The 21819-nt window shown below is 46.6% G+C and overlaps 1 protein-coding gene across 1 annotated transcript in view; it reads left to right on the top strand.

Annotated features, from left to right (window-relative positions):
- The first annotated feature begins 647 nt into the window (after positions 1-647).
- The window catches only part of LOC147640356 (mitogen-activated protein kinase kinase kinase YODA-like), a 33388-nt gene continuing 12216 nt past the window's right edge, over positions 648-21819 (top strand). The window contains exons 1-7 of the mRNA XM_086779588.1: positions 648-2467; positions 3274-3915; positions 4000-4087; positions 4246-4308; positions 4424-4584; positions 15921-15996; positions 17592-17651. Coding sequence (XP_086635714.1) covers positions 1881-2467; positions 3274-3915; positions 4000-4087; positions 4246-4308; positions 4424-4584; positions 15921-15996; positions 17592-17651 — 1677 coding nt within the window. The 5' untranslated portion in view covers positions 648-1880. The remainder of the gene's footprint in view (positions 2468-3273; positions 3916-3999; positions 4088-4245; positions 4309-4423; positions 4585-15920; positions 15997-17591; positions 17652-21819) is intronic.

Below are 21819 nucleotides of genomic sequence, written 5' to 3'. Positions count from 1 at the left end.
CGTAGAGAGCGCGGATCGAACCCGCACCACCGGCTGGGACATTGTCCACTTTAACCACTCCACTACAGCCGTGTTCGCGATTCATTTTTATTTTTCTTGTTTAAAACAAAAGGAGTCTTTAAAAAAACTAATAATTCTTCTGTGTGTGTGTGTGTGTGTTGCAGGCTTTGCGCTAACATGTATCTTTTAGATGGTGCTAGATGCATGCGTTCATGTATCGTGCACGCATCATTCAAGTCTCACGTCGTGGGCAGGCACGTCTTTATCACTGTTTAACTTCACGTCTTCTTCTTAGGCATGTCATGCTCATAGGCTCACGCTTCATGCTCACAAGGGTAGTTGTGGGGGTGCTAACGCTTTATCTCGCTTCACGCTCGTGGGGGTGCTGATGCTCACGCATGCATCTCTTACGAGAATGCTGCCGCGTGGCCGCCACGGTAGGAGGTGCTGCTTGGCAGCTTCCCATAAGAGATTATAGAAGAAGATATAAAAAAAAGGGTAGATTTACTGATGTAGTGTGTTGGCATCACCATTAAATCCAAGTGTACTGGGGTGAGCTTTATCTTTTACTGCTAATCATTCCATCAGCCCGTCTGACATAGCGGAAGCTTAGCTGTAAAATTGGTTTGCAGCTATCTAGCAATAGCGATGTGGCTAGATTTAATTTAAGCCTACTACTAGCTCCGCCATCCCTCTCTCTCTCTCTCTCTCTCTCCTCCTTTCGCGCGCGCTCATGTCCTCGATTTCTGCTTTGCGTGCTGCCTTTCCCGAGGCTATTCTCTCTCTCTCTCGCTCTCTCTCTTTTCTACTGTCGCTGCCCATCTCAGTCCTCTTTTACTCTTCATTAACTTTACCCCGCCCCCCTTAATACAGCCCATTACCGCCCACCATCGTTTCCTCCCATCTCTTCGCTTTTCGACAAGTTGGGTTCTCTTCCCTGGCCCAGAAAACATCTGGGTCCTCCCCAACTGCCCCTTCTTCCCATCTAAACTTGTGGGTCGCTCACATTGCAGGTTTTTTCCTTTCCACCCAGAAAGGCCCTATCAGGGTGATTTTTTGTTGCTAATTCCGGGCCTTTCAGCAGACGATCTGTGCCCGCATGCTGAAAAATTTGCTTGATTCTTGCGCTTTTCCTCTTTGGGAGTGTATAGCAGGGTTACATTAGGGTGACACCTCATTTACTTTACAGTAGGGCTGCAACAGGCGTACAACTGTCAGATTCTCTCTCTTTTACTTGACATTAGGGTTACACAGGAGTTTTCCGCCTTCCAAGAGGGCGAAGAGCAGGCAGAGATCTTAGCAGCGAAAGCAAAGTCGGGCTCGAAAAAGGCGATTCTCGCCAGAGCTGGTACCTTAATGTTTGCTGAAACTTATCAGGCTCCCATCACCTGAAGACGCAAGGAGGGGAGACTTTACATCAAGCATTTATGGATGGAGCTTATGGAGCCTCAGACAGAACCAGTGTATTAGGGCACCACATACAGCCACCATTTCTACATGGTACTCTCGAACTTATATAAATATCTGCTAACCTTTCATCCTCCTCCCGGCCCTAAAGAAAAGGCGAATTATTAAACATTTTGCACTATTTATGAAATCGAGCGAGAAACCAAAAATCATGTGCAAGGTTTAGCTCAGTATTCTAAGGATCATGGTACATATGGCATGGTAAGTGTATTGAAAAATGGCAAAAAGAATTCTATAAGGTCGCTGAAACTGGCAGCAATTGAGCTCACACTTCACACGAAGGTGCCATTTTTTGCTATTACAGATATCTTCACTAAGCCCTTGCAGTAGGTTTGCCTTCACATCCAGTGCCCAACAGTTCCCGTTTTCTGCTGGTTCACTCTTTGCACATGTGGTGCTGAGCCCATTTGCAAATGCCGATGTTTCACTCGTTTTTTAAACGTACTAAGGACTCAAAGAAGAAAGGAAGCAGTGATAGTGTCAAGGATGCGTCCCTGAGTAGCAGCAACAGGTCGAGCCACAGGGCGGAACATGATCCATCCATTCAGAACTCCTCCAGGTTATTGAGGTCTGGAAACATTCGAGGTAATCGGCGCCTGGAAGATGATGATAGCGTTGATGCATCAAGAAGCTCTCTTTACAGCATTGATCACTCCTCAGAGGTGGGCTCTGGATTTGCATGGGCATCACGGTCACCATCTCCTTCCAACCCAGTTTCTAGATCCCCAAGTAATCTGGACAAGCTAATGCCATTGCCGCTTCCCCCCAGGTTTAGCAGGTCATCAGTGCAACCAAATGCCCAACCCTTTATTATTCCACTTCCCTCTCCACGACCACGGCCCGGGGATAGCAGGGATGCTGAAGGGGCATCAGGATATCTTACGGATTCAGCCTCGAGTGATTGCTCATCGGAAGGTGGTATTGGTCACGAGATGTCTTCTTCTTACAGGAGGCATGCTGAAGGGGACGCATTCAGGTCACATCATTCCATAGTTTCCGAGTAAGAGCTGCATTTCTTCATTTTCGTTTTCAACTAGACTTGTTTCACCTTCAAAGAATTTGTTTGATGCTCTACAACCTCGTTGACTTAATCTCAACAAATTTTAAAATCAAAAGCTTTATTGATGTTGCCAATAGTCATGTGATCTTCTGCACTTTCTAGTCATGGCCTCTGCAAGATCTAGTCTTTGACGCCTAATTAGAGGTACATCCAGTGAGGTCCTCACAAGTTTGCAGTGTCTGGTGTGAAGGCTATGAAATAGCAGGGAGACTTAGCTTGGGGGGATTCCCAAAATTCGGGGTCACTGCATGCAGTGTGGTCATCCAAGATAATCCAGGAAATCTGCCTATCCAGCATCACCACCTAGCCATTGGTCCACTCCATTCAGTTGAAATCTGTTGAGAAGATAATATCTCTCCTGTTCATCTGTTGGCTTCTTGTGAAAAGGTAGGTGGACACCTGCACCTGTCTGGTGGTAATTCTCCCTGAGCGCGCCTGGGTGTTTCACCTGTCTGTAGACAGGTGTGAAGCCCCCCTCAGTAGCACTACTAAGAATCCTTCAGTCATGACCCTCATATATGCAATAGATGAAGGCATTAGCTCTAGGTGCCAATATCAGTGGGAGCTCTGAGATTTTCTTTTCTTCTGATAACAAAGTATCAGCCAAGAGTAAGGGTATGTCATGTGAGCTGCAGAAGCTAAGTTGTAAAGCTCTAAGATAATGGACAAGGCTTCTCTTGCGCTTGTCAAGAACTGATGAAACTTGTGTGTATGTGTGTGTGTGTGTGCATGTTTTGACTCTGTAGAGATTCACATAGGTTACCTGCACATTTCCCTATTCAGTCATCTGCAAGAGGCGAGGGGACACAGTCTGGAAGTCCTGTTGGTGCTGTTGCTTCGCAAAGGTTGGCATTCAGAAATGGCCAGGGGGAAGGAGGTGATCTTCACATTCATATACATGTCAATGGTGTTCAAAACAGTGCTTCAAACAGCACATTCTCTAGTCCAGTGCTAAGCCCACGGGCAATGGGCCCTCCAGAGCAGCCATGGCCTTGGAACCCTTCATCTAACCATTTACAACAGGCTTCTAGTCCCACATCTGGTCATAATTCTGGGCACAATTCAATATCGAGTGACTTTCCATTGCAGCAAAGAAGACCAAGTTCAGATTTGAGTCCTAGGGCACAAAGCAGGGCTGTATCTCCTCGCCATCCTCTGTCCAGTGGTACGGGTTATGATTCATCCTCTTGGACTGATGTACATCCATTGCCCAGGCCTCCAACATCGGGTGCAGCTACTGCTTCGCCTTCCACGCCACTTTCACCCCGCTCTTCTGCGGTACCTCGAAGTCCTAGTAAAGCAGAGTCAGGGGCCTCAGCTGGGAAATGGCAGAAAGGACAATTGTTAGGAAGTGGGTCTTTTGGCAAAGTCTACAAAGGAATCCATAGGTAAGAATTTCATCTCTTTTTCAACTGGCCATGCGGAAGAGGTTCTCAGTTTTATGGGCTAGGTTAATGCCTTACTTTTTGCAGTGAAACAGGCGAATTTTGTGCCATAAAAGAGGTGGAGTTTATTCGGGATGATCCTAAGTCAAAAGATTCAGCCAAGCAACTAGCTCAGGTGTTTTACTAACACCTCACACTCTCCTCCTTTCACTTTAGGCTTCCTTTGCAATAGAACCCTTGGTTACTGTGTGACTGATGTTTGTGATGGTATGTGTGGTTGGTAATTTGTGTTTCAAATCACACGTTCTCACTGTGTTTATACTTCATTTGCAGGAGATTGTGCTTTTGAGTTCTTTGCGTCATCCAAATATTGTCCATTATAAAGGAAGCGAGATGGTAATCATCTTTTATGTTTGCTTTTGTGTCCATTACTTTTGAATTCTGTGTCTTTTGATTTTATTTTCTACACGCGTTTTCCTGTCTTACATGGCCTTTGTTATTTGTTGTTCAGGTGGGTGGAAATCTGTTCATATACTTGGATCTTGTTTCGGGAGGTTCAATATACAAGCTTTATCAAGAATTCAAGAAATTTGAAGAGCCTGTTATAAGGCGTTACACGCGACAGATTCTTGAGGGCTTGCGTTTTCTACACAGCACGAACACTGTTCATAGGTAAACATTATCTGATGGTAGAAAAAATGTAGCCACAATTGTGTGTGTGTATGTTTTTTTAACTATCCATACAGTTACCAAACTTCACAGAATTTGGTCCTGAGCCGCTGATTGTGTCCCCTTGCCTCATCCTCCAGCTTCGTTAGGACATGAATGAGCTGCCTTATTTTCCAACAAAGATGTAGTTTTACAAGGACCATTTTTTACAGATTACCAAGGATCACTCCAGGGTATTTGCAGAGAGGCACATGCCAGATTGTGTAACACGCGGAAGCTCTGAGAGTCTTCTTTCAGCCCGAAACACTCTTGGAAACCATCTGATGCAAAACGCAGATATAGATAGAGAGAGATGTGCTGGAAATTCAGTATATTCATATGGTACAAAAAGGTAACACCGTCTTGGTCTTCATTCCTGAGAAATGAGTCTGGCACTCTCACATCACCCTTGGAGGATAAACCTCCCTTGGGACCGTTGCCCGAGAACCTATCTGGCTCACAGGACTGCCATCCCCTCTGGTACTGTGGAACACCACCAATAAACCTCCTGGGAGTTCTTCCCGATGTGTGTTCCTTGCCTTGGGCTTTGAATCCGTGTACTTTCCTGAACCTTGGACCTGTACACCATCATATGGGACTGAATCAGTGTTTAGCTTTGCTGAGCCTGATGCTCTGATACCAATGTAACACGCGGAAGCTCTGAGAGTCTTCTTTCAGCCCTAAACACTCTTGGAAACCATCTGATGCAAAACGCAGATATAGAGAGTAGAGATAGAGATGTGCTGGAAATTCAGTATATTCATATGGTACAAAAAGGTACTTCTACTACAGCCATAGGCTGCCTTGTACAAAAGGTGGTGAACACCAAAATTCTGTCCTAAACTAGGACCCTAATGATCCACTCCATAAAGGAATGAATGCCTAAAACCATGAGCACACCGCTATTTATATGGTTCTTGGACACTTGTTTTACTGGCCGACTGCTGGTCGGCCAGTCATAAATTCATCAATGCTCTTTAACGCAGCCCTGACTGGATCTCCTCCTTGATCATGATGCGCCGGCTATTGCCCCTTTCCTTTGGTTCAGACGACTTGTTCTGTGAGCAGCCGATAGCTTGTTTTTGCTTCTAACGCACTGTCAGGACACCTCCTTCATGCCCTCTAGGCCTTGCTGTGAGTCCATACATGTCCACTTCTGTATCTTGTGCTCCAAACCTTGTCTCTATCTGGTTCATACTATTTATTTGGCTGCCTCTTCTGGATTTAGCCCTAAAAATGTCCATGGCATTTATCATGCACATGACAGATTGTGCTGAGGATTGCAACTAGTCAGGTTAGAATGTGTGAAAGCAAGTTAGGGTAAACAAGGTTTCAGAGTCTCATAGAGGGCTTGCAGCAATTGCCAGCTAAGCAAGATGGGGAGTTGTGCATGACACTTGGGATTTAGATAGTTCTGTCCTATAGATATATCCGGCTACTTTGTTGCAAGAAATCCCCTTTTTTTTGGGTTTCTTTGCTACATGCTATCGTGCATAATGTATGCATACTGAATGCCAGATGAACTCCCATTGTTGCATATACCCGTTTGTTCTCATTAGATGCAAATATGATTTTAGTGAAAACAGACGAAAACATGTTAAGCATCTCAAACCTTGTGGCACACCTGCTACCCCTACAACCATGACTGACTAGCTAGTAGCAGGACTGACTTGGGCAGTGCTTAGGACATAGGCGTCCAGTTGTGGACTGGCTGGGCCGGGCACGAGACAGCAGATGGGAAGCCTAGTGTGTACGCATGCGTGGAAATAAGTGGGAAGCCCTACATAGTACAGGCCGACCAGCCACAGACCCCTATTGAAGGGGTGCTAGGCTTATTTTCTGGATATCTCATATTTCCAGGAGTTTTTCAGCAGAGGAGCATTAGTCTCAAGGCGTGGAAGAGCTGGAAAACCAATCTTCTGATATCGTTAGGCTGAGTTCCATCATCTAACAACAGTGTTGGGGCTGAGATATAACTTTTATACAGTGGAAACATTCAATTGTATTTCTTTTAATTGTACATACTTAAAGGATTAGAGTAGGATACTGGTAAATGCTTGTGTGTTGAAGTCTTCCATCGTCCATTCTATCTTTGTTCACACGCATTGCATTGATACTTTTACAAAACCTTGTTTATGTAGACCAGATAGATAGATATATAGATAGATTATCGTCCGCTCAGGCCAAACATGACCCATGGGATTAATTACAACATGCAGCCTATAAAGGGCCTTATTCTTACATTGAAACATAAAAATTAAAAGTCAACAAAAGTAGGTTCTTCATCTCTAGGTGTGGATTTATCATTTATATGTAGGTTGTTGGCAGTTTTTGAACTTGGGGATGGGAGCTTGACCTTGCGTAGCACTACCAATTTCCTTGCCTTGATCGTGCCTTTGACATTCTGTAGTTTGTCCTTTTTTGTTTCAGTTGTGTGGGTGTGAGCTCTTTGGATATCCAAAGTAATGTCCACTTGATTGGTTTGGATTGCTCAAGTATTGTTGCTCTTTGTTGCGTAGTGTAGAAGGTGAGAACGACATGGCCACACCTACATGATAGAATGCTGACTGCATCTTGATCCCAAGTGGTTGTAGGAGTGGCATTCTTGATTGCATCAAAGTTTCATGTACAAAGCCTTTCTTGAAACTACCCAGTAAGCAAACCCCCGACTCTAATCTTTGGTCGCAGTGCTGTTCTCTGTTTCTGCTCCTAGGGATGGGCAATGATCTGTCCCTTGATCCCCTATGAGAATTGCATTGGCTTGTGTTTGGATTTCATGTTTGAGCGCCTCCTTTGTCTCTTGAATGTCATTCTTTACCTCCTAGGCGTTTGAGAGGATCAATTGTGTCTGTACAACTTTTGTGTTGTTGTGAGCTTCCTGTGTAGCGAGATGGCTTTCTAGCTAACCAAGCTTTGCGTTGAGCTTGAGGTTTTCTTACTGCAGCTGAAGAGTTTATGGATGGAGGTACAAGACCCATTTATTTGACTTGTGGATGGGTTTTTTCTTGGTGATGCTAGGGCACCTGTGGATGACAATTTCCATTGTCAAACGTCCCAATGGAATGGTGATGGACTGATCCAATGGTGTTTTGAAAATGGGGATAAATGAAAACACAAAGGGATCCCAATGCCACATCATCATATCATGACACATCTAGAGTATATTATACAAAGAAGAAGTAAGGTTTGCAAATTCAATAGAAGACACCCACACACAAATGGATCCCAACACCACGTCATCATGTCATGATGCACCTCGAGTATTATCATACAAAGTTGTAAGTGAGGTTTGCAAATTCAATAAAAGCATAGTAACTGGAAACGGATGTTTCCCTAGCCCAGAAACACGGAAATGTTGTTTCTTGAGAGTTGTCGTTTCCGTTTCTACGTTTCCTAATCTACGATAAAAAATCACCCATTGATTTGTCTCATCTAGTGCTTGCTTAGTGATTTTTTATAAATTTTCTCACTATTTATTTCAAATTATGATGGTGTACTCCTTAAACTTTTCCCAAGTATTAATTTTCTCATTATTTTTATATTATTTATCATACATCCACCGTTTCCTAGCCATTTTCGTTTCCTCGTTTCCTACTTTTGAGCTGTTGTCGTTTCCAAGATGACGGCCGTTGCCGTTTCCGTTTCATGCACTTATGAATAGAAGACACCATTGTATTATTGGCGTGCTGAATACGAAACAATCAAGTCTCAATACCATCCCATTGAATGTCAATCAGATTCAAGAATCCCTTGGACAACAAACCCCCAACCCCCCCTCCCCCCCCCCCCCCCGCCTCGAGGTATCTCACCACCAAATTGCTTGTTATTATGCTGTTTTTTTTTTACATTTTTCAAAAAATATAATATTCTTTAAATTAGTTTTTGAAAAATTAAAGAAAATTGCTCCTCATGAGAATAGCCTTTACCAAGCATCCGATATGCCTCTAAAAAAACCTCAAGGTCAAGGTTCCCATTTGAATCTTGAAGTATCGCTACTGGAGTGGAAGTAAGAACAGCACAAACGTGGTGAAACATCACGAAATTGAGCAATGCACCGTGAAGGTCCCCTCTCCAACCATTTTGATTCTTGCTGAGCTGCTGGTAGATGTCGATGTGTTGAGCCAATTAGTTGTTTTGGTTGCAGGGCTGCACCTTGAAGTGCCCTCTATCAACTGCATTGATGCCCACATCACGGCTGGTGGATGCCTCTTCGGCTGCTTTGTTTAGAAGTGTTGCCAAGAAGAGAGTGATTGATTGTGCCGGGCTGTTGGCTCCACGGTGGTTGTGGATGACGAAGAGTTTACTAAAGGGTGGGCTTCCCGAAGGCTCGATGCTGTGCGTGTTGCCTCCCTCCCTCCCTCTTCCCCTTGTCCAAGGGGGAGAACTCCTAGCGGTGGGTATTGAGAGAAAGAAAGAAAGTTATATTAACGTCTACGGAAGACCCCAAGGGCCTATGAGACCAAAAGTAATACAATGGTACCATGGATATATTGAGCCATGGAAAACTGAAAGAAAAAGTAAAATGAAAACATCTGACAGTACATGTGATCAGCATATGATCCTGTGTAGAGTGAGATATGCTGTGATCAGCTAATGACGATACCCGCCTCGGCCAGAATCGATCTGATGGTGGAGTGAATGTCAGGCTTCTGTGATGGGAGCGTGACATGTCGGCGGAGAACCTCACGAATATGTCTCTGTGTGGTGGAGGGTCTTGATGCTTTGGGTCGGGGACGTTTGGCTCGTAGAATGGATTGAGGTCTCTCACTAAGAACTCCTCTGGGGCGTGGAGCTAGAGCGTGGGTATGGGTGGTGGGCCCTGATGTCGTAGTAGAGGAACTGTTGTGGGCAGTGGATTCCGATGTGGATGTATGTACCACAAAGAAATCTATGATGGCTCTCTGTGAGGTGTCTTGTCAGAGCCGGGGTTGTCTCTCGACATGCTGCCTCAACACTACATCCTTGTGTCGTTTGAGCTCCATCAAGTACATGCCCAAGCACCTCTGATCCTCAAACTGTATCACCCATGTGAGTGGTCCGAATCCCTCTCGTAAGAGGTAGTGGAATCTGTCAGAATATGCAGCGGAAATGACAACCAAACTTGGGTAGACAAGAGTAAGTAGACTGCAGAAAATAATCAGCACAAGAAACAAACTCTTCTCTATACACAAGATCCCGAAAAACTGAATGAGGAAGTGGTGGGGGCTAAAGGGGCAATATATACAACTCCATGAGGGCAGTCGGCCAGCTACAGATAGTGCCCACGATTGAGAAAAACCCCACGACTGATAAAATAGCAATCGGCCAGCAGCCTGATGCCCACGACTGGTGCAAGAGCAGTCGGCCAGCAGCCTAGATGCCCACGCCTGAAGAAAGTCCAGTCGGCCAGCATTGGGGTGCTCCTGGCATCACCTGGCAGCCCTCCCACCACTAGGAAAAAATGGAAAAAATAGGAAAAAAAATACGGGGAGTGTGGAAAAATGATATACGGGCGGGCACACCCACAACAGAGGCCCTGGTGTATACAAATAGACAGGAGATGACTTTTAACACTCCCTCTCAGCTCCTGGCTGTGAAACCAACCCAAGGGAGCTGGAGTGCCGCCTGAGCGTAGCCTGAGGTAGAGACTTCGTGAAGAGGTCCGCCGCATTGTCCTCCGTCGAACAATAAAGTAGCAAGATGTCACCCGCCAAGATCTTCTCACGTACAAAGTGATACTGTATCTCTATATGCTTGGTCCGGGCATGGAAAATCGGGTTCCGAGCAATAGCTATACAACTCTGGTTATCACACTGGATGACTGTGGGCTCCCTCTGTGGAAACCCAATCTCGCCTAGCAGCCTCCGCAGCCATACAACCTTACAAGCAGCACCACAAGCAGCCCGATACTCTGCCTCTGTCGAAGAAAGGGCAATAGTTGGTTGCTTCTTGTTGCTCCAAGAAACTGCTCCTGAGCCGAGGGTAAAAGTGTATCCTGAAGTAGATCTCCTCGTGTTTGGATCTCCTCCCCAATCTGAGTCACTCCAACCTTGGAGCTTGACTCCATTTCCTCCTGTGTAAAAGAGCCCCAGATCCTTCGTACTCTGCAGATACCGCAAGATCCGCAATCCTGCGTCCCAATGAGTCTTCAATGGCGTCTGCATAAAAGAGCTCAACAGTCCCACGGAGAAGCTCAAGTCCAATCTGGTGTTCAACAACTAGATCAATGAACCAACTAACTTCCGGTACTGCGAGGCATCAACTGGCTCACAAGGATCTGTAACGGTTAACTTTTTGTTCGGGTCCATCGGCGAAGTAATAGGCTTGCAGTTCTCCATCCCAAGGACCTCAAGCAACTCATGAACATACCGCTACTGAGAGACGAAAAACCCCCTCTGGGTCTGCCAGATCTCCAATCCTAAGAAGAAGTGAAGTAAGCCTAAGTCGGTCATCTCAAACTCCTTTGACGAGGCAGCCTTCGTCACACCGATGTGCTCCACATGACCGCCGGTGAGAATGAGATCATCCACATAAAGGATGATAAGTGTGACCATGCCACGTTCCCGAAAGAGATATAGGTTCGGATCTGCAACCGATCTCTGGAATCCAGTCCGAATAAAGAAGGAATCAATCTTCTGATTCCAAGCCCTGGGAGCCTGCTTAAGACCATACAAGGTCTTACGTAACCTGTAAACCATCTCTTCCGATCTTGGAAAAATAAAGCCTGGAGGCTGCTCAACATACACCTCCTCCTGTAGGTCACCATTAAGGAACGCAGATTCAGATTTTACATCCATCTGGTACACGGGCCACCTCTGAGAAGAAGCAAGGGCAAGAACGGTCCGAATCGTGGTCATCCGCGCTGTCGGTGCAAAGGTATCCTCGTAGTCGACGCTGAGCATAACCTTTAGCCACGAGCCTGGCTTTGTGTTTGTCCACCGACCCATCAGCCGCGTACTTGGTCTTAAAGACCCATTTGACACCAATGACTGACCGCTTCGACGGCCTCGATACCAACTCCCAAGTGTTGTTCTTCTCGATGGCATCAAGTTCCACCTGCATGGCTTCCCTCCAAGTATCCTATGAAAGGGCTTCCTTTATGGAAGTGGGCTCTTTATCCCGCATGATACGAGACATCAGAGCATAGTTCACATGAAGAAGCTCCGCCGTGTTGCTTTCATCTCGGACTCGATGTGATCTTCGAGGGCCGTCCTCTGTGGTCCACTCGGAGGGTAGCTTCGTGACACCTGACTCCCGAAGGGTGTCTAACAACCACCTAGGTACTCGAACAGATCGTGGAGCCTCCTGTGATCGCGGGGGCTCAACTCCAGCTGCGGGCTCAACCTCCTGTGATGACTGAGGTGGATCAACTGGAGTGGTAGACTGGGAATCATCATCAGACGACTCTGGATCTCCAAGAAGTGGCGGCTCCTCGACAGTGGATGCTGGAACATGCTCGTCAAAGACCACATCCCGGCTGACAACAATCTCGTTCCTCTTTGAATCATACAACCTGTATCCCTTGGAAAGAGAGTTATACCCCACAAATTCCAGCTTGCGGGACTTGAAGTCAAGCTTCCCCCTCTGCTTCTTCGGAATATGTACATACGCGTCACTTCCAAAGACACGGAAGTGCGAGACATCGGGTTTCCTGCCAAAATATGCCTCAAATGGAGTCATATGGGGTACAGAAGTCGTCGGAGAGCGGTTAATGGTATGGACAGCTGTTGCCACAGCCTCACCCCAAAGTGGACGAGGAAGATCACGATGCTCCAGCATGGTCCTCGCCATCCCCACTACAGTCTTGTTCTTACGTTCGACAACTCCATTCTCCGAAGGCGATCCGGTATTGGCCAATTTCCTCTTGATGCCATGATCTGCACAAAACCGGAAAAATACAGTCAAGGAGAATTCACCTCCTTTGTTAGCCCTGAGAGTCTTGACCTGAAATCCAGACTCTTTCTCCACCATCACGTGCCAATCCTTGAACCGAGCAAATGCCTGGTCCTTCTGTGAAAGAAAGTAGACCCCTGAATCTGGTACGATCATCAACAAGCAGCATGAAGTAGAGAGATCCTCCCAAGGATGGTATCTGTTGTGGTCCACACAAGTCAGTGTGAATCAACTCCAATGGTTTCGAAGCCCGCCTGGAAGCCTGCTTCGAAAAGGATTCCCTGTGCTGCTTACCACGTATGCAAGAACTGCAACGTCCTTGCCTATTTCCAACATCTGGCAAGCCAACCACCATCTGGTCCCGGAAGGCGCGCCGCAAAGCATCCACATTTAAGTGGCCAAAATGAAAGTGCCACAAATCTCCGACCTGAGAGCCTGTCAGTGAGGAGAGTGCAGAGAGCTTGTAGATGCCATTCTCCACACCGCCTTCCCAAACAACTTTGCCTGTCTCATGGTCCCTTAGAGCAACTGAATGCTCCTCAAATTCCACCCGAAAGCGAGTCTTGCATACCTCATGCACTGACAAAAGATGAAAGCCCAGAGCAGGGACATAAAGAACACGGGAAGCATGCTTGCCCCCCTTGCCGTCGGGAATAATCTCCATCCGGCCCTCACTATGAATCGGAATAGTGGAGTTATCGCCAATAAAGATACGACCCGACTGCCGTTTCAGATCAAGAAAGAAGTCACGGGATGGAGTCATGTGCCTGGAAGCACCACTGTCGAGAATCCATTCTTGGGTATCCTTCGCGGTGAAGCCAACTGCCTCCTCGCTCGAAGATGATGAAGCATCGGAGTCCACCATCTCTAAGTGCACAAATGCCGGAGTCTTCGCAGCTGAGGCTGAGGAATCAGCACTCTTCCCTGTCCGCTTAGGACACTTCCTCCAGTAGTGGCCTTTCTCGCCACAATCATTACAAGATCTTTCGGCCTTCAGCTTCTCTCGGTCTGGATCAGGCTTCTTCTCAGAAGACTTCTCCGGTGAAGCCTTCCCTTTGCCCTTGTTGGTATTACGGCCTTTCGACCGTTGGCCAGTTAAGGCCTCCGAACCTCCGCCGTGAGGAGGGTTCGTGAAACGTTCCTCCTGGTCCAAGACCATTGGCACAAGCTCCTCCCAAGTAATGGTGCTGAGCCTGCCACTCGTGATCAATGAGGAATAGAAAGCAAAATACTGACCAGGCAAGTGGGAAAGTAACGTGATGGCCATATCTTCGGATGATATCTCTTTCCCAGCTTGAAGGACTTCCTGCTGAAGGGCCTGCAGCTTGTTAATGTGTTCCCGCATCGTCGAAGACTTTGCACGGTTCATAACCCGCATCTGCACTTCCAAGGATATCCGCTTCATGGGTGACACCTTGTTGTACAAAGAAGCCAAGTGCTCCCATATGCCTCTCGCCAGCATCATGTGCTTCACATGGTTGATCACCTGTGGTGTGCAATTGAGGAAAATAAACGACCGGACCCTGGCGTTGACACGGTCCCACATGTGTGCCTGTGCCTCTCGGTCCTTCCTCGTCGATAATAACTCCCCTTCCTCAGCTTCCGGCCGTGGCACCCCTATGATAATAAAATCAGCAAGGTCATATGACTCCAGAATTGACTCCATCATGACCTTCCAGATGCCATAATTGGACCCGTCCAACTGACGATCCACTGGGAACGTGGGGAGAGTCGGAATCTTCACGTGCTTCTCAGCTATCTCTAGTAAATCTGCCATCTCGGAGAGTAACCTGAAAGGGTGGGTGGGTGGGAAAAATCTGAAAATCTGAAAATCTGCAAGTGGCTGTCCAGCACCTTTGCCCGCCTTCCTCTTGCACCTTCTCTTCCCGTTCAGCCCGAAACAGTCCACCAATCAGCAACCTGTTGCTCCCCCTCTTGCTCAGAAAAACGCCCAAGATCTCCTAGAGCCTAGGGCTCTGATACCATGTCAGAATATGCAGCGGAAATGACAACCAAACTTGGGTAGACAAGAGCAAGTAGACTGCAGAAAATAATCAGCACAAGAAACACAGAGAGATAGGTGTGTAAACTCTTCTCTATACACAAGATCCCGGAAAACTGAATGAGGAAGTGGTGGGGGCTGAGGGGCAATATATACAACTCCATGAGGGCAGTCGGCCAGCTACAGATAGTGCCCACGACTGAGAAAAACCCCACGACTGATAAAATAGCAGTCGGCCAGCAGCCTGATGCCCACGACTGGTGCAAGAGCAGTCGGCCAGCAGCCCAGATGCCCACGCCTGAAGAAAGTCCAGTCGGCCAGCATTGGGGTGCTCCTGGCATCACTTGGCAGCCCTCCCACCACTAGGAAAAAATGGGAAAAATAGGGAAAAAATACGGGGAGTGTGGAAAAATGATATACGGGCGGGCACACCCACAACAGAGGCCCTGGTGTATACAAATAGACAGGAGATGACTTCTAATAGAATCTCCCCCGTATCTCATAGTAAGCTGGGCAACTGAGCATATAATGGGCCTCATCCTCTACTGCTCTTGTGATGCGTACTGTGCATGTCCTCTCCTCATGTGGGATATCCTCAGCTCTACCAGTCTCTACTTTGAGGCGGTGGGAGGATACCCTGAGCTGGCTGATCGTGATACGCATGGCATGTGACGTGTATCTATATGTATCCCGGGATCTCAAAGAATCCATCCTCGGAGAGTCTCAAGAAGTGATCTCTGTAGAACTCCAACTTCTTACCAATTTCTGACGGAGACACCCATATCTGGTGTATGTGTAGCCCGAGTAGATCTTAACAGGATGATCCGGTTGATCTCTTGACGTGAGAGATCAAGGTATGGGGAATCCAAGCTATACTGAAACGGGGGGAGATGGTGCAACTGGATGCCATGTGCATGAAACCACTCGACTACCTTAGAGTACCATGCATGTGCCGGTAATGGTGGTGGCCGTCGTTGAGGAGGAGGGCATTCTAGCTCATCTCAGTCGCTCCCGCTCCCGCTCCCGCTCCCTCTTGCCGTATAATTGCATAGAGGACTCTAGTGCTAGTTGTGGGAGGCGATCTCTGTCAAGTGTGTATACATGCTGAATATAAGTGAGTCTGAAAAAAGGGCATCTGTAACCAGTGGGGCCACCCCAAACTCTACATATAGAATGTTTTTGATGCTGGTTCAATGTCCTGTCTATCAGTTTCTTTTGGTTTGAAAGGGCCTTTTGAGCCTGTTCTTCGATCTTGTCCACTCTATCTGAGAGAGAGAGAGAGAGAGAGAGAGAGAGAGAGAGAGAGAGAGGATTTTCAAACATGAACTCCGCCTTTGGATTTGTTGATTATCTTGGGGCTCACACGTTAGTGTCACTGTTTTGGTTTGGAGCAATAATTATCCTGATTTCTTTAAAATTTGTTTAGGGACATCAAGGGGGCAAACATACTTGTGGATCAAGATGGGACAGTTAAATTGGCTGACTTTGGCATGGCAAAACATGTAAGTTTCCCTGCAAGGCTCTTCCTTTCTATGGCCAGGTTCGAGTTGCATGCAGCATACAGCCTTTGAGAAAGATTATGACAATTTATTAATTATGTTCAGTAACACCTGCTTTTCTGTATTGTATGAGCATACATTTGGTTTACCTTTAGCATCTCAATTGTGTTGTGATTGTGAAACAACCCTTTTTTTGGGTTCTGATGTGGTGTCTGCTGTTTCTGTGCTCACTTACAGACAGATTGCCAATGGAGTTTCTACGATATTTTTTCCTAGCTTCCATTTTTGTCCTCCTTTGTGAGTGTAGTTGATGTCACTCTTTGGACTCAAGCTCTTGTTGCCAGTGGGAAACATGGAGATGCTGGTAAAGCTAATGCCAGTGGGGATATAGCTCATCCTTAATGTTTTGCATGAGAACAAGATTGTGCATTTCTAATATGGGCCTCAGGCTGGGTTCACAGATGGCCTTCGGGCATTGCACATTCTGCCTTCCTCGTGTTTTGTAAAAAATGGGCATATGGATTTGGGTGAAGAGGAGTTTGTACTTCCTTTACAAAAAGCATGACTCCAACTCTCTTGTCTCTTCATAAAGTAACCCGGGGTTGCATCTATATAACTTTTCTTGCTTGGGAGATACAAGTGTGACGGGGCAAGTGAATGTGCAGGCTGGGAACAATACGAGCAAAATAGACAACAATGGTAGCTTGGAATGAATCATAGAAGAGCTGGGCAGCGCTTTGTGCAGGTTTGGACAGCATCTAGACGGTTGTTTACAGCCTGTGGGCAGCCCAGAACCAGCCTGGAGGCTGGCAGGCACCCAAGGGACAAGCTAAGGGCTGGGCAGTACCTTTAAGGGCCAATCCGAACACAAAAGAGGCATTTTTTGTTTAAAAGCTTCTCCTGGCCAACAAGCCAATCAGCAGTAGAAGGGGGGTTCCACCTCCTTTGTGCTTCATCAAAAAACATAACAGTTCTCTTGATTATGCAGAGGGCCACTTCATTCACCTCCCTTCCTTGATTTAGCCTTGCATGACCGCCTCTATCCTCAACTCTCCTTTTATAATTTTCATCATTGAGGCGTTTATGACATGCTTGACTGAATCTTCCCTTGCCGTTTGGCTGCCACGGGGCCAATTTGTCTCAATGTTGAAGCCCCCTTTTGAGGCCTTACACAAATTAATCTCTAGGGCCTCTCCTTTGGGCATTTCTCCTCCAGTTGGCCACCTCATCCATTGGCATAGCACTCTAGAATCCTTTTTACAGATCTGTCCTTTGAGGAATTTTGTAATACAGGTGATATAACAGTAGAAGGGAGATTAGAGAGGTACATATTGTGCACCCTAACGGCTTTCACTCACTCCTGAAGAAGGTGGGAAAAATTTGTAAAAGTCTTTGAAGTCCAATTATTGACTTTTTAATTTTCTGAGGGGGTCCTAGCATGTAATGCTTTGATCTCAGTGGGGTGTTAGGGCTATGACTGGTTGTGTAACTGATTAATGATGCTATTTTCAGCAGGATTTTAGGATTATAGCTCTTAATGATGCTATAAGGAGTTGAGATCTTTAATTCGAGTTTTCATTTTCCTAAACCTGTTGCAGATAAAAGAGCAAGGAGTTCCTTTGTCTTTCAAGGGCAGCCCATATTGGATGGCTCCAGAGGTATGTTTGTATATATATATATATATATATATTTTGGGGGTGGGTGGGTGGCTGATGCTTTTAATAGAGTGCTCTTTGCTGTCAATGTACCGCATAGACCTTGTGTGCAATAAAGTAGGCAGCAGAAGAACTTCATGCTTCGGAACTCATCGTGTGTCCTCATGAACCATGTACGGTACAAAAAAGCGTGTTTCACTCTCACAAAACAGACGAAACAGAAAACGTTTCAAAAAAACCTACTAAACCTCCCAAAAGAGGCGTTTCACCCAAATTTTTGAGGTCATTTTTTTGTGCCGATTGCCTTTTGCTTGCATCTATTTTTGCTTGTTCACGACCTGTTTTAGACCTCTTGTGTGCAGCCTGTCTATGTCCGATGGTGCACCTTTTGCTCCCCCTTGGCTTTCCTTCTCCTCCATCCCTTCTCTTTCCCTTATCTTCTCCTTGCCTTCTCCATCCCTTCTCCTTCTCTTCTCTTCTCCTTCCTTTTCTTCTTTAAAGCTCCGTTTTGCTTATTTCCCTAGTCCTATCCCTCCATAATCTTCAACATCTTTTGGTCTCCCTATTTTATTTTTTCCCTAATATCCATGATGCTTTGCCGAAGTCTCAATGATACTATTCACAATGTTTGGTAAGATAACATTGAAGCTTTTAAATTCATAAATGATAATATTTTTTGGTCATCCATATGCAATGTATTGTGTACGTTGTATATGATGTTCTCTAAATATTCTAATTATATTTATAAAAGTTAATATTTTGAATTCTTGAAATGTATTGATTTTTTAATTTTGGGGAAACATTTCTAGAGGAAACTTCAAAAACCTCAAAATGAAAAAAACCTCAAAACGTTTCTTGTGACTATGCTTGTACTTGGCCTCAACATCCACCATTTGTGCGGTTGTCTCTGTATGTCATTGAAGTAATTGCTTCTTGGATTTGGAGCTGGCGAGTGGAGGGTCTGGGTTGTTGGGTCCGGGGTCAAGTGCGTTTGGCTTTCTAGAAGGACTAATTCTCTCTCTTGGAGGACTCCTTGAGTGCGTGGTGCTAGCTTGCTGTGATAGGGTGCTCACTCCACGGGGATGTCTAGCTCTGTCTTGGTCCATGTGTCTTAACAAATCTCCTATAGGTTGAGTGCCAGCTGGGGCTCTCTAGTGGGGTCCAAAGAAGTTTGTGATAGATGTCTGTGTGGTATCCCGCATCTTGGTCTATCACCTCAATAGTCTGTTTGTGTGGTGCCTAAGCTCTAGTAGGTACAATCGCAAGCATCTCTAATCTTTGTAATGCATCACCTATGACAAGGGTTTGATCCCCTCCTTGAAGAGATAATGGTTGCATCCTCGTATCTCATAGTAAACTTGGCATCTAAGTATGTAATGCTCCTTAGACTTACACTCCCCGGTACTATAGAGCCTACATACCCATCTGTCTCGTGGGATGCCCTTTGCTCTCTGTGGCTCAATCCAAATGTGGTATGACCACATCCTAGATCCTCATGGCATGGGATGTGTCTATAGGGATAACTGAGCCTCTCAACGATCGGGCGCCATTGAGCCAAAGAAGTAGGCGAAGGGACTTTGGGCAACAAACGAAGTATGCCCAACTTCCAATCGGCAGGCATATATCCCTCATCCCAACCCTTTGACAAATAAGCGTCAAAGGCTCTGCCAGCTGATCAGCATATTTTCGAAAAAACTCATTTGTCAAACCATCCCAACCAGGGCTCTTTCCCATGGGAAGTTTGGAGAGAACAGCTTCCACTTCCCCTTGAGTAACAGGAGCATCAAGCTGAACCGCCACATCAGGGTCAACTTGATATCGTACTTCAGCAAACAATGACTCCCTTGCAGGCAGGACAGCCGACGAGACATCCTCTCGAGGGGCAAGCAAATCTTCATAAAACTTGATGCAATGCTGAATAACCTTAGAAGGTTGAGTAACAAGGTTGCCTTGGGCATCCATTAGCCTAACAATATTCTCACGCATATGTTTTTGATGCAACTTATCATAGAAGCGATGAGATTGACAGTTAGCATCCCGCAAAGCATCAAGACGTGCAAGTAGTTTAAAGCGAACATATTGTGCTTCCTGCACCCTAGATAGCTTCTTTTTCAGCCATTCTATGGCATCCACAACTTCAGCATCCATAGAGTCAGTAAACATGAACGCCTGCAAGCCCTTTAAAAACGACTCAAGAAGAGCCACATGCTGTTTTTGTATAGAGGCATTAGCAAGACCATAATGCCGCGCTAATTTCCGAGTGTTGGTAAGGAACATTGGCCAAGCATGATAATGAGCCATGGACACTCTTGTGGAGAAATGTCGTATCAAAACTGACGCATATAAACATCAAAAACTTCATGCTCCAAAAAAGTGTGATTTAAGCGCAAAGGCAAGCGTCCCAACAAGCCTTTATATGCATCCACAGGATGATAGACCATTTCAAACACAAGCGGCCAATGATCCGAGAAAACCTGTTGTTTGCTGATCAACCATCATAGTAAGAACCTCTGGCAAAAAGAGATCTTGATGTAAAATATACATCCTATCCAATCTAGCATAAGTGCCCCGAAACTGTTGTGAGGCATAAGTGTAACCCCTTTAATCTGGATGCAACCAAGACCACATGTCTTGTTTTAGCGACCTTGCTGCAAAAGCTTCCCACGCCATTCTCTTCGTTGTTCTCTCTCTCTCTCTCTCTCTCTCTGTGTGCACACTCCACTATGTAGCTCTACCCTCCATAGTCTAGCAGTAGCCAGCCTTCAATTGGTATCAGAGCAGAGCCCTCCCCTGAGCTGGTGCGGTGGTCGCTTCTTGAAATTGGCACCTTGCGTTGCAGTTTTGCTGTCTGGACTTGCGTTGCCCCTCCGCCATGAGCTCTGTCGAGTTGCCCTGCCCACCTGGTGTACCCCATGATTGGGTGCTGGCTAGGTTGAGCGAAGCGCCACCACTCGGTCGGCTGGGCGGACCGGGCGGTAAGAACCCTGGTTGAGCCACCCGTTACCTAGGTGGCGTTGGGCACCCAGAGGCCTTACCGGGTGTGACCCTTTTTCGTCCTCCCTTGACAATTTTCGCCCTCGTCATCCTCGTGCCAAAATTTGGGGCCTCCACTCGGCGCCACGTGACCTCGGCGTCTAGCTGCTCATTGCGGGCTTCCACTCGCTACCCCCAATGGCCAACCAAGTGCCAACTACACAAGATCCTATGTGCAAGCTACCACAAGTCCACATGAAAAGAGTGATTTTTCGTGGCCAAAAACTATTCCACAGTCGTTGCTAGAAATATGAGAGAGTGTGGAGGTGGGCCCTGGGGCTATCAGTGTCCTTTTGTTGCTGGAGTGCCCTCCTCCATCTTTGACATTTGAATCCTGCGGCGCAGCCATGGAGTGTAAGCAAAAAAGGGGGGGGTGCTAGGCGTCTCCTCACTATTCTCTGGATCATGCCATGTCCACTTTCCCGGGTCCCATTGAAGACTCGTGAGAGGTTGGCCCTCCCAAAGCCATAACTGCCACAGTCTCTCTCTTGCGACCTTGGCTAGTGGAGGGTTGATGTGCCACTCGTGCATGTAAACCAGTCACCCTCACATGCATGAAAACCAATCACCCTCACCCTCACCCTCACCCTCACCCTCACCCTCACCCTTTGCAAGGTGCATCCCTAGAAATCCTCTAAGGGGGTCTCTACTCTCTCTAGTCTGCCATGAAGCCCAATAGAAGGTAAGGCGGAGCTCTCATTTGTGCCGTGAACTGCCAGGGTATATCGTGCCTGGTGAACACTCCTAGCCACCACTGCAGGGGAGGAGGGGCCAGCCACTCCGGAGGGATGGAGGAGTTGATGTTGAGTCTAAGTCTGTCTTTGCCCTGAATCCTAGTAAGGCCCCTCTCTTGGGCCTCTAGGGGCAGCTGTCTGAACCTATTCCAATCGGCAAGTGACCTAGCGAGGCCTGTGCTCAAAGCTCGCCACGACATGTGGGCGAGCCCCGAGCATGTGACCAAGCATGTGATCACTATGCAAATGGACCGTGGGTTTCCAGATCAGAGGTTGTCGGAGTTGCTCCTCGGAGGTGGTTGGAGGAGATGGTTGAAGGGCCGGCTTGAGATGATTCCAAGCACGCAAGAGACTGGTTGCAAATCTGTCCTCAAATGTTGGGCTAAAGCTACGTGTCCACATCT

This window comes from Cibotium barometz, chromosome 3, assembly GCF_041138505.1.
Source record: "Cibotium barometz isolate CiBa-2024 chromosome 3, ASM4113850v1, whole genome shotgun sequence".
In the NCBI taxonomy this organism is placed as follows: domain Eukaryota; kingdom Viridiplantae; phylum Streptophyta; class Polypodiopsida; order Cyatheales; family Cibotiaceae; genus Cibotium; species Cibotium barometz.
This window is presented reverse-complemented; position numbering and strand designations above follow the sequence as displayed.